Raw genomic sequence first — 13755 nt, 5'->3', positions numbered from 1 at the left:
CCATAAAAAGCTTAGTCAGTCGCCCCCCCCCTTTTTTTTAGAGAGAGAGAGAGAGAGAGAGAGAGAGAGAGAGAGAGAGAGAAAGAGAGAGAATTTTTTAGTATTTATTTCTTAGTTTTCGGCGGACACAGCATCTTTGTTTGTATGTGGTGCTGAGGATCGAACCCGGGCCGCACGCATGCCAGGCGAGCGCACTACCGCTTGAGCCACATTCCCAGCCCCTTAGTCAGTTTTTATTATTAACTGATCACACTCATTTCTGCCTTTGCCCTTTTATTCTCACACTACACTTATACAAATCCTAGCTTCAAGGTCAAGGTTAGAATCATGTTTTTTCAAGGCTTTTCTTAACTCTCTGTGCCTTTATGATCAGCTTTTTCTCTTATCTTCACCACTATTCCTTGTTTTTACCTACATGCTATCTTGTACATGAATTTATGTTTTTATGTGCACATTCTGTCTCCAGCTATACCACAGCCCTTAAGGATTTGACCACACCTTATGCCTTTCTATTCCCTGTCACTTAACCAAGTCCTAGAACAGAGCACACACTGAAACGGCTGTTGCTGATGACAATGATGAGACTTGTTTAAATCAGTTTTGTTAAGACACTAAAAAAATCTTATGACAGTCTTCTGGAATATTTTTTATGACAAAACAGCTTATTTAGACAAGAATAAATGTATATATAGAAAAAGATTTTTAGATTATAAATATAAGTCAGAAACTGACCAGTCTTTTTTATGTAAATAGTTTTTTGCCTTATAAAGAAAAACAACCATTCCTTAAGACATCCACGTGCAAGAGACTGACCTTTTTGTAATGGGTTCACTTGATGCTTTGACTAATATCCCTTGTGGCTTTGAATCTTACATGTTTTTTTTTTCCCCTCCAACCTTTTTCTCCCTGATCTTCTCCTTCCTGATCTTCTTTTCCCTAATCTTCTCCTTCCTGATCTTCTCCTTAATCTCATTTTCTCTGAATCACCTCTTTAAAAATCCCCTGTACATTCTGATGGGCAGAGTCACAGCCTTTGGGACAGGAGTCGGCAACAATTTGACCCCAGACTACCTTGTTGGACATTTCTAGAATCAGACACATATAGACAGGCATGGTAGTGACAGATTCAATCTCCAGTACTGATGGGGGGATGGGGGAAAGGAAAGAAAAAAGAAAGGAAGGAGGGAGGGAGAGAGAGAAATCAGATGAGTGGAAAGAAATCAAAGGAGTGGGCAGCTGTAGGTCTCTGAGAAAAACATAGCTTTACCCACTGATGCTAAAAAATGCCTCAGGATAATATTTTTTAAAAAAACATTTATTCTTTAGTTGTAGTTGGACACAATACCTTTATTTTATTTACTTTTATGTGGTGCTGAGGATCGAATCCAGGGCCTTATACAGGCTAGGCGAGAGCTCTACCGCTGAGACACAACCCTAGACCTAGGGTAATATTTTTGTTAGATCAAATGGTAGCTTTTCTGCATTTTCCCCATGAATAATCCTATGCATATTTTTAACCTGAATTACTACCTCTAATGTTTAATCTTTTTGTTGTTGTTCCTGTAATAGGACTTTGGCAGGTGGGGGAAGGGGAGAGATAGGAAATAAAAAAAGATACTCAGAGAAATTTCCCTGAGATTTATCAGTTCATTATATGTGTTAATATTGTGTCCTTACTGATGAAAATATTGCAGTTCCATTTCAATAGTCGTTGGTATGTGAAGAGACTTAACCTGGTAAAATATTTACAAACAAAAAAGTTAAAGCTTTTTTGTGATATTCAAGGGGGATCCTGAACTCAGACTCTACTTGATGGCACTGACATTAATTTATTTTTTCTAGCTATGTTAGTCTTTGATCTTGGAATTTTATTTTTTAATACCTAGAATTAAGGTTAATATTTTCCTTTCAGTGATTCACTATAAGTTACAGAACATTATTACTAGCATATTATTAGTGTATTATACAAGTATAAAATCATGTACTAAATAGAGCATCACTCTTTTAAAATGTATCATGATCAGTTTTACTTAGGAAATTAAAATCTGGATGTATTACAAAATTAAATGATATCTGTTATATGCAGTATACTATGTAGTAGTCAAAGTCAGATAACCTTTGGTTCCTTTTCCAATTCTGCTCCCAACTAGCCTTATAATCCTGGGTTACTTAACTTTGTCAAAATTTTAGTTTTGTCTTTTTTAGAAAATGATAATATAGACCTCATGGAATTTTTTGAAAATCAAATTAAATAATACAGATGAAGTTAGATCAGCAAAGTGCCTGAACATAGTACACTCTCAAAAAAAAATGCTAACATTATTATGTGCAAAACACCAGGTATTGGGTGAAAATAAATAGTTCACAAGCCAGGTGTGGTGGTGCACACCTGCAATAGTAGTGACCTGGGAGCTGAGAGAGAAGGATCACAAGTTCAAGACAACCTGGGCAACTTAGCAAGTGCCTTTCTCAAAATAAAAAATAAAAAGGGATGGGATGGGAATGTAGCTTAGTGGTAGAGCACTCCTGGGTCCAATCTCCAGTACTAAAACAAGAAAATGTACTGTCCTGGGAGCTCATCATTTAACAGAGGTCTTAAATACATATTTCAACATATAAATACTTAAAAGATAGCAGAAGAATGAAGTATTTTGGAAGTTCAGAAAGGTGACAATTTGGAGACAGGAAAATATGAAAAAAAAATTGGGGGGCCATATTGAGGATTGAACCCAGGGGTGCTCTACCACTGAGTTACATCCCATTCCTTTTTATTTTTTTATTTTGAGGAAGGGGTCTTGCTAAATTGCCCAGGTGGCCTTGAATTTGTGATGCTCCTGCCTTAACCTCTCAAATTACTAGGATTATAGGAGTGTGCCTGTCTGAAAAGGGTTTTAAAGATGGGATAAGAATTAATTGGAAGGAGAATATAAGAAGACAGGAATATGCATATGGAAAGGACATCTACATGAAGGATACTGCACAAATAAATATATGCAAGTAGAGGCTTAAGATGAGTTGAAGGGGATGATGCAGATCGCCTAATATCTGTAGTCTACAGCATGGGGTGAAGAGTCAAGCCTGGTATTAGTAATGGATAGAGATCTGAGTACTAGGGGAATAAGACTGAAGGGTGCTGTATTTTGGGTAGCTTAATTTGAAATCCCTTTTATAGAATATAGTGGGATTTTTTTTCTTTGGGTGCCTTCTTAGTAGGATATTCCCTGAATATCCTAGACTTGAATGTGACTCACCTCTTTGGATGAGGTAAGCCTGCTGGTCTGGGTCACTTGTTCTTGCCCCATGCCGGCTCTGCATTTCCATCAAGGAGTGCCTACTGGGATTAAAAGCAACACTATTTGTGATGTTGTGTAACTCTGAACCATGACAACATGAAGAAGTCAACAAAAGTATAGGGGAAAAAAGAGTCAAACTGCAGTGTCAAGGTTCATAAAAATCAGAATGTGAGATTAAATTGATTTTTATATAATAATGGCACCAGCATACTATGAGGTAAAAGTAAGATCTTTAAAAATCAACTAGGAAATAACTAAACTATTAATTGATACTAGAATGGATTAGAAATTAAGTTACACATTTCTACACTAAGACACTACACAGGTATTAAAACAATGAATTAAATCAGCATGAATCAAAATAGACAGCATTTGAAGTCACAATGTTACATAAAATTACAGAATAAGCTCTACACTGATTATTTTGTAATTTAAACAAAGAGAAATAATATTGTTTTAAAATATTATATTGGAGTGTGTATATACACATGTATAATATAGATGGGAAGGCTACCCACTAAATTCTGTTTGTTCAAAGCAAAGGAAGAGGAGAATAAATGAAGGCTATGGAACAAGAGACTTCAACTTTATCTAAAGCTCCCTTTAATAAAAAAAAAAAATTGGGGCTGGGGATGTGGCTCAAGTGATAGCACGCTCGCCTGGCATGCGTGCAGCCCAGGTTCGATCCTCAGCACCACATACAAACAAGTGTGTCCGCCGAAAACTAAAAAATAAATATTAAAAACAAATTTAAAAAATAAATAAATAAATAAATAAATTGAAGCAAAAAAAAAAAAAAGATACACTAGCAATTGTCAATTCAGGATTGTGTATATTTTGCTGTGTATTATTTTTTTTCCTCTGTATTTTTCTAGAATTTAAAACTTTCCCAAGATGAAATTTTAAAAATCAGGAGAAATTTTGGAAGTATTTTCTTTCAAAGCACATTAAAAATTTAAAGTGTATAGTATATTTCACTCACGACTAGCAAGGTAACATTGGGACACATAAAACATATTTTCACAGCTTTTCTCAAAGCCAAGAACTTGACTGGTTTCCTACAAGTCTTTGTCCAGCTTTGTTAATAAGCCAATCTCAAGTATAGGAACACAAGTGTAGGTAGAGTGATTCTAATAGCTCAAATTAGGAAACATCTTTGACAGGTAACCTCTCCTACAACCCATGTTATCATATGTTCTACCTTTCTCTTGCTTTACCTTACCTGCCTCCATCTTCAAAAACATTGTTCTCTTTTAGCAAAATTGCCAGCTGCAATGCAAGTTGCTCCTTTTCTTCATGAATCTTCTCTCTTGCTGCTCTTTCAGCATGAAAATCAGAACAATAAACCTCCATCTGTTAGAGGAAAAAAGTAAACAAGTTTCTACTGAGATGAATGTGGATTCCCTGTAGATCACCTGTTTATTAGGTTGAGAGTGCTGCATCCTCAGGTAGGCCTTGTGAATGATAGGTACATACTCCTGCTAGAAACTAGTATAACAATCACAACTTTCCAACTGCTTTCAAATAGTAGATATGAACTGTGTGTTCATGTGTGCTTGAACAATTAGGACCCTGAAACTGCACTGATATAGGTGGTTTAGGCAATATATGCAACATTAATTTAGTAAAATACTCCCGTTTCTTTTTTTAAAAAGATATTCAGAACTAATATAATATAGTAAGTGGCTAATATAGTAATTGGTTTATTTGCTAGATAAACTTAAGAATGCTGCTCTTAAGCTAAATTTTAAATAATAGAAAGATGCGATTTATTGAATTCCAGACACATGTGAAGTCTCCGTGTAGGATGTTCATTTCCTATATCAAAAGTCCTGGGATTGGGGCTGGGGTTGTGGCTCAGTAGTAGAGCAATTACCTAGCATGTATGAGGCACTGGGTTTGATTCTCAGCACCGCATATAAATAAATAAAATAAAGGTCCATCAATAACTAGTAAAATATTTTTTAAAAAGTCCTGGGATTGTAGAATTGCTGTCCTTATTTTATAAACTAGTTTCATAGCTCTTAATCTTGGGGAAAATTGGCCATATCAGTATATGAACCTAGACAAAAGTCCATTTTCGCAAACTACTTCTCTGCCCCTGAGATGGCTCCAATGATCTCCATCTGTTGATATTCATACCCTTCACAAGAAGAAGGAGCAAGCAGAGCACTTAAGATGGTTTTTACTAAATGGAACCAAGACACCTGGACACATAGGAAAAAAAATATAAATCCAAATTCTTATCTCACTCTCTCTATAAAAGCCAATTTCTGATAGTTCATAGATCTTAATGTAAAAGATAAAATGGAAAAGTGTTTAGAAGACAACAAAAAGAGTATCTTCTTGGCCTTGGAGTAGTCAAAGTTTTTTAAATAGGACACAAAAAAGATACTAATTATAAATGGAAAGACTGGTATCTTGGACTACTTTAACGTTAAGAACCTTTCTCATCAAAAGACTCCTTGTTGGGGGCTGGGGCTGGGGCTCAGTGATAGAGTGCTTGCCAAGCACATGTGAGGCACTGGGTTTGATCCTCAGCACCACGTAAAAATTAATATATAAAATAAAGGTATTGTGTGCCTTTATAACTAAAAATATATTTTTAAAAAAGACTCTTTTATGAGAGTGAAAAGGCAAAACAATGATAAGGGCTTATATCAGACTATATATGGAATTGATAAAATCAAGAAAAAGCCAGACAGACCTAAAGAAAAAATGAGCAAAGTTGTATCAGGCACATCACAAAAAAGAATACCTAGAAGACCAACAAACATTTGAAAGAGTACTCAAACTCATTAGTCATCAATGAAACACCAAATAAATGTGATACCCATTACATACCCCCAAATCAATAAAAGTAAAATGACTGATGATACAGGACCGTAGAGCAATGGAAACTCTGTGGATGGGAGTGAACATTTCCAAAGTGGTACAACCACTTTTGGAAAACTGTTTACTTACTACACTGAGTAATATGCATAGCCTGTGAACTAGCAATTCCACTCCCAGGTGTGAACCCAACAGAAAAGGAGTGCGCATAAGAACAGAGATATCTACAGGAATGTCACAGTAGCATTAATTATAATGCCACAAATGAAAATAACCCAATTTCCTATCAGTTTTGGAACATAGATAAATAAAATTCATTTGAGCTGTGCACTCTGCAGACTGGGGGTGTAACTCAGTGGTAAACATTTGCCTAGCATGCGTGAGACCCTGGGTTCAATCCCTAGCAACACACACACACACACACACACACACACACACGACATTGGCACACTTTTTATCAATTTAAAAGTTTTAAAAATTTCACTGGTGGGGCTGGGATTGTGGCTCAGTGGTAGAGCGCTCGCCTAGCATGGGCGCAACCCAGGTTCGATTCTCAGCACCACATAAAAATAAAGGCATTGTGTTGTGTCCATCTACCAAAAAAAAAAAAAAAAAAAAAGGTTCTCTCTCTCTCAAAAAAAAAAAAAAGAAAAAATTTCACTGGAGGAAGGAATATAAATAATGTGTGTGTGTGTGTGTGTGTATGTGTATTAAACACCATCACTTTTGTATTTGCAAATCTAATTGGGGCTTATCCCACTCAGTTGAGGTTCCACAGCATTTCTTACCTGAGTCCTAAGGACACCCATGGTTTCCAGATCCTCCTCCTGCTTGGCAATGGTCTGTTTCATCTCATCCATTTGAAGCTGCTTGGAAGCCAGTGCCCTCTCTGCCATTTCCAGTTTTGCATTTAGTTCCTGCAGCACTGCCCTGTCCACTTTTTCTGACTACAAAAGACAATTTGATTCTAGAAATGTAGCCTATGTTAGTATAATGTCAGATAAACCTTTAGTTTTTTTAAAGAAAAATTATTAGTTTTGTTGGGCATAGTGGCTTACACTAATAATCCCAGTTACTTGGGAGGCTAAGGCAGGAAGGTAACAAGTTTGAGCCAAGCCTAAGAAATTTAGGGAAGCCCTGTCTCAAAAGGAAAAATAAAAGGATCTGGGGATGTTGCTTAGTAATAAAGTGCCCCTCTCTAGTGCCAAATAAATACATAAAGAAATAAAAAATAAAATAAATAAAAATCATTAGCTTTAAATTAGTCTGTTCATTAGCAATACCAACTTACTCAGAAAATTGTATTCATTTAACATATGGCTTGCAAATCATAGTTTCCTGATTTATTTATTTATTTAAAATATTTTTTTACATGTAAACGGACACAATATCTTTATTAATATATTTATTTTTATGTGGTGCTGAGAATGGAACCCAGTGCCTCACACATGCCAGGCAAGTGCTCTACCACTGAGCTACAGCCCCAGCCCAGTTTCCTGATTTAAAACAACAATATTTTTAAAAGATAATACTGAAATAGAGACATAATAACCCCCTCCAAAATTGACAAACTCTAGATAGGGCAAAGGAGTGGGAGGAGAAAGGAGGGAGCAGGGGGTTAGCAATGATGGAGGAATGTGATGGACATCATTATCCAAAGTACATATATGAAGACATGAATTGGTATGAACATTCTTTATATTTCCTATATGTGTAATAAAAATTGTGATGCATTCCACTGTCGTGTATTTAAAAAATAAAAGCAATTAAAAAAAAAACAACCCCCTCTAAAAAAGAGTATATTTATAAGAATATAAATTCAAAGACTTTCTAATTCAAAGTTTTCATTGTTTCTAAATTATCACACCATGCTGGGCATTATTATCAATTTAAATTGCAAACCAGTGAGTCCAGGGTTCCAAGTTCACTGCAGGCAGGCAAACTGGCCTTGTACAATCACATGTGAATGGCCACTCTAGCCCTAGCCAGCTGTCTTACTGTACACTGTGCACATAGGAGCCTATGCTCTTAGCTCTCCTACAGCTCTCTCTACCTACTCTGAGAAATACAAATGCTTACTTTCTGATGGTGGGACATGAACACTACCTTTGTAACACAAAGCACATTGTACATAAGTGAGAAGTTGTAAATATTATGACACAAGAAATCAATTATAAACTGAAAAGCAACTTTTGAAATGGGACTTAGTCAAAGATTCAGGTAACTTTTTTTTAGGTATAAAATGTTCAACAGTTTCCATTAATCAATAATCTATTTTTGTATGAGTACCTCTTTCCTTATTAGTTCCTCAATTGTTTTCAATGCATTGTTATGTTCTTGAAGAAGCTTGTTGTGTGTTGACTGTAGAATGGCTAACTTGGACCTATTAAAAAAGATATTAATAAACAGAATCTTGCAGGAGGATATCACAAACTCAAAGCCTTGCCTCCAAATCATCTTCTGAACACTCCAGTAACAAAATCTCCTCTTATCTTTATAATTCCACCATTTACTAGCATTTTCTTACTCTCAAAACAATAGTTTCTGGAGAAAAAAACAAGCTAGATACAAAGAATAATTTTGTTATAATAAACCTTTAAAATTTTATCCCTCCAAAGTATCTCATAGTACTCTTTCAGATAAATAAAAAACAAATTTTGTGAATTTATTCTCTATTCCTAATTTCAATCTGTATTTTAAAAAGGTATTCTTTTGGGAAAGCTTCAATTCTGCACAGTGTACTCACTTTCCATCCTCTGTTTTAGCTTGCTCCATTTTGATTTCCGATCGCATGCTTTCCACTTGCAGCTCTAGCTTCTTGTTATTATAAACGAGCTCTTGCTTTTCATTCAGCTCTGCTGGGGTTGCAGAATTTTTCCTTTCAAGGGCCTGGCATCTAAGAAAGATGAAGATAAACAACGCAATTTCACTTCTCAGTAGCTTTTCAACACATCCCAAGAACAGGTTAAATTCAAAGAAGTTTAAGGACTGTAGGATTTATGAATGTAAAGTAAAATATTTTATCCATTCTGCTTCTTTACTAGACATGTCCATATCTCTGAACTTTTATGTCTAAAAATAAATAAGTACAGATCTAAGGTGATATGAGGTAGTGTCATCTTTGAATAACTGGTGTATGTAGTCATATAAATATATTTTTCTTAGCTAAATACAGACCAAAGTAGAAGTTGGTTAGCAGTGATTCTCATATAGTGATTCATGGGTACTTTTTATATTTGAAAAAGTTCTGTCAATCACCAAAACTTGGATTTCTAATAAAGACTCAACAAAGGAAAAAGGAAGCCCCCACAGGTTCTTTTAAATATCAAAAAGAGAATTTCGATCTGGGGTTGTGGCTCAATGGTAGAACACTTGCCTGGCATATGTGAGGCACTGGGTTCAATTCTCAGCACCATGTATAAATAAATGAATAAGATAAAGGTCCACCAATAACTAAAAAAAATTTTAAAAAGAATTTCAATATAATAATAGCAAAAACAAATAAATGACAGCTATGTGCAAAGCATTAAAGCCAAACACATTAAATATCTTATTTAATTTGGTGTACATTAGAGAAATTATGACACATAATTTACACATGACAAAACTTAGGTACAGAGAGGTTAAATAAGTAACTTGCCCAAGATAATAACACAAACAAGTTATATTTGCTACATTTTGGGTAACTTCTTAGATCAAAAGAAATAAGCAAATGTAAAATTCTCAATTTATATGCTAGCTTTAATGATTGATTAAACAATAGATTGAGATGGACTTTTCCCTAAACTTCACTCAGTCTCTTTTCAGCTTTCTTTTGTGTGTGTTCACATCAGTGTTGTCACAGTATAGGAATTCTGGCTTGCTACTTTGCACAGGTGGCACATAGGCTAGTATACTTAGAATCAAAGTCCCCATTCTTTCATATAACAACAAGAAGTTTATGCTCATACATTAACCTGTACATTAGTGTTTTCTGAATTCATATTTTACTTAGGCCTGTTTTTCTTTTACTCAGTAACATAGTAACATACATAAAATTATAGTAAATATACAGTAAATATATAGAACTATATTTATATATAGTAACATATTTAATAAAAATGTGTATTTTTCCAAAGAGGATAAAAGCAACCTCTTTCTCTTACTTTTCTTGAAGTCTCTTCTTCATCAGCTCGGCTTCACTCAATTTTGTATGAGCCTCTTGAAGCTCCTTAAACAGCGATGTCACCTGAAGGTTCAACATTTCTACTTCGCTTCCAACCTATCATACAGGAAATACCAAACATTCACACTTGATTATCACAAGATTAAATGGACTTCTTTGTGAGAAAAGAGTCTCAGCCACTGGTATGGAAATAAGACTGACTGGTAAATGAATAAAGTTTTCACAATTACAACCCCAAATATCTTGCATGAAAAGAAATATTTTGGATACAATTCTACTTCCTAATAGAGCATTAATCAATTTGGATGCTCTTATGATAATGATTTTTTATCACTAAAAAGTAATCTTACATATGGCTCAGTGATCATAGAGATTATAGAGTATCAAAGCATATCCCTATTTATTGTCTATCAATTCATCTACATATTTCCTTGCTAATTTATGTTTCTAGTTTGCACAACATTTTCGTTATATAGCCTTTTACCTAGCAGTCTGTAATTCATAAATGAGTAATAGATAGATAGTTGAATTAGTTTTTGTCAATAGAGTGCTATTACACACTAGTGGTCTCTACATCTGTTTTCTAAATAGTCTCGATTCTCTTGATCATATGGCCAACAGTAGGCATTTGATAAATAACTTGCCCAAGATAATAACACAATAAATCCATTAGTTAAAATGGCTATTTTATATAAGTACCTATCACATGGACTACTGTGGCTATCATAACTTCATGGTTTCATTAACTCTTTCTAAATTTAAGACTCTTCAGACTGAAAGATACATCTCTAAGTTTCACACAATAGTGAGTACATGGACTTTTCTCATTCCAACTACTTCGTTCCTACCATTAGAGGCATACAACCAGGGTCTTTGAATCCTACAATTTTCTGAGTTATATCCTCAAGTGATCTCATTATAAAGTAGATGAAGTTCCTTTTTAATGTAGTGAGCTTTCTCACATAAGGATTTAGGAGACAAGAAAAGGTATAGGAATGATTTTGTAGAATATTGATTGGAATATATCTCACTATAATTAACACTGAGTGAAGCTCAAACCAGGACAAGAAATATTAGAGAAATAAAAAAATTTTACTATTAATATTATTTCTACACTTTTTTAAAGCTAATACACATTGCAGCCACTGTACTACTCTTTATCCATTCGGTGTGTCAGCAGTCTTGGAATCTTAGTACCCACAGTTTCTGTGTCTTTCTCCTCTTCATTCTCTTTTTCTTTGCTGCCCTCTGTCTGGGTCTCAACTTCAGAATGATCATTTGCTTTATTTTCAAAATCTGAAATTCTGAAAAATTACAGAATGTTAAAAAATTACTTTCGGCTCAAAAGGAGTAGCAATTACAGAAGCACTCCAAAGAACACTTCAAAATCTGGGTAAAGAATCAGGGTTTTTCAAAAATCTCTACATTCACTGTATTAGCATTAGTTTTGTTTTTCATCCTAAGACTTCCTAGAACTGATGTGGTTTAAGATATGAATATATGTAGAAGTAAAAGCCAAAAATAACTCATTTTGAATACTGCCTGTTTTCATGTGACTGGACTATCCAAAAAGATTTTTAAAATTTCTTGTGTGTGTATACACATGTAGATATGTGTGTGTCTTCCATGAGTGTGTTTGTCTCACTTATGAGAAACTAGCAGAAGGAAAGACTTTTCCTTTAGGATCCATCTGAGTTTATAAGTTCCTTAGCAAACAGACACAGCACCATTTTACACTGAGTCATAATCGCGGGAAAGCCAACCCAGTGCAAATGAAAAAAACGGAGACTGGTTAAATATAGGAGGTCGAGTATGTGCATATAATTCTTCTCCTACCCCAGATGCTATGAAAATGACTTTCAAAAACCTATGTAACTATAGGAACAAAGAGAAGGTGAAAGCAAACAACAAAATTTAGAAAGCACAGAACTGAGTGGGGACAGGCTCAGCATCCCAGGAAGGTGACCCTAAGCCAACAGTAGGGAATAACATGATTTACACTGTGGAAACTCCAAAAAGGCTGGGGGTAATGGGTACCTCTGGATGTGGTAAAGGTGGAACCTGTTTAAAAAGTGTTGGAAGATAAAACATAAAGGATTCTGGACTCAGAAGAGTTAAGCAGAGAGATTGGGCCTTCTATTTAAAAGGGAACGATTTACATAGATTCAGCTGAAGGCCTCAGCCTTCTTTACCTACTCATCTCAAGAACACTGGAATCTAGAAAAATGTGCTTTAGGCAGGAGGTTAGAAGCATCTTCTCAAGAGAATCTGACCAGGAAAGGGAAAATATTTTAAGTTTCAGACTTGGGGTTTCCCCAGGAACCTCCCAGCTTATCTCCCTCCAGATGCTCACAAAGCTTCAAGTAACTTCTAACTCTTACTTACTCTTAAATCTCATCAAACAGCCAAGATTTCCAGACAAGATTACCTTAAAATAAAACAAATATTTTCTACTGAAAGTAAAATATGCCAGTGGGAGGTGGGGGGTGCTATCCCAGAGCCATAGGAAATATACTGCAGCCATTGAGAAAGGAACATTAAAAGCAAGCAAGCATGTGCACATGTGCACCCACGCATGAGCACTTCCCCAATACAACAGAAATGAAAACTGAAAAAGGAAAATGAAAAAGAGATGCCAAAGATGAGCAAAAGTTAAGAAAATCAGATGATGAGTCCAGGAGATCCAATTCAAAATAAAACAATAGTAGGTTCTAGGAAGGCAAATAAAGGAAAAAGAAAATTGAGGCTAGGAAATAATCTTTAATTTGAGATTATTTTTCAAGAAATGAAGGTCAGCTAGGAGTAGTAGGATACATCTGTAATCTCAGTAGCTCAGGAGACTGAGGCAGGAGGAATACAAGTTCAAGGCCAGCCTCAGAAACTTAGTGAGGCCCTGAGCAATTTAGCAAGACCCTGTCTCAAAATAAACAATTAAAAGGGCAGGGGATGTTGCTCAGTTAAGGTCATGAGTTTGCAGAATTAAAAGGTGCAAGGTTAAAAAATAGGCTCACACCCAGAGCACATGTGAAATTTCAGAATACTTGAGACAAAGCAAAGAACTTCCAGAGAAGAGGAAAAACAAAGTTTTCATACAAAAAGATAAGGATCAGAGTAGCAATAGATTTCTCATCAGTAAATCTAGAAGCTAGAATATAATGAGGTGATGCTTTCAAAAACTGGAAAGAAAATAATGTCCAATCTAGAATTCTGTATCTAACCCAACTATCCATTAAGTATAAAGGTAGAGAGATTTTTTTCGATAAGTAGACCTCAGAAAACATACTCCTCATATTCTCAGTATGGAGATGTAGTGTACACTACTTAGTAAAAGAGTAAGAAAGGCACTGGATTAAGGAAATGAGATCCAACACTGGAGAGCTGAAGGAATTTCACAGGATGATGCCAAAGGAAGATGTTGAGATGACTACAATACAGCAGGACCCAGAAGTGACCACGTGAGACTCT

At 35.3% G+C, this 13755-nt stretch overlaps 1 protein-coding gene across 3 annotated transcripts in view; it reads right to left on the bottom strand.

The window, feature by feature from the left end:
- Nucleotides 1-13755, bottom strand: part of OPTN (optineurin) — a 40041-nt gene that overhangs the window by 2242 nt on the left and 24044 nt on the right. For all 3 annotated transcript variants that reach the window (XM_081297111.1, XM_081297109.1, XM_081297110.1), the window contains 7 exons: nucleotides 11492-11594; nucleotides 10271-10386; nucleotides 8872-9021; nucleotides 8415-8508; nucleotides 6914-7072; nucleotides 4516-4646; nucleotides 3252-3334 (listed from right to left, as the gene is read on the bottom strand). In XM_081297111.1, the coding sequence (XP_081153237.1) occupies nucleotides 3252-3334; nucleotides 4516-4646; nucleotides 6914-7072; nucleotides 8415-8508; nucleotides 8872-9021; nucleotides 10271-10386; nucleotides 11492-11594 (836 nt within the window). The remainder of the gene's footprint in view (nucleotides 1-3251; nucleotides 3335-4515; nucleotides 4647-6913; nucleotides 7073-8414; nucleotides 8509-8871; nucleotides 9022-10270; nucleotides 10387-11491; nucleotides 11595-13755) is intronic.

This window comes from Spermophilus citellus (assembly GCF_964194105.1).
Source record: "Spermophilus citellus genome assembly, chromosome: 6".
Taxonomy (NCBI): domain Eukaryota; kingdom Metazoa; phylum Chordata; class Mammalia; order Rodentia; family Sciuridae; genus Spermophilus; species Spermophilus citellus.
Note: the sequence above shows the minus strand (reverse complement) of the source record. Positions and strands in the feature narration are given on the sequence as shown.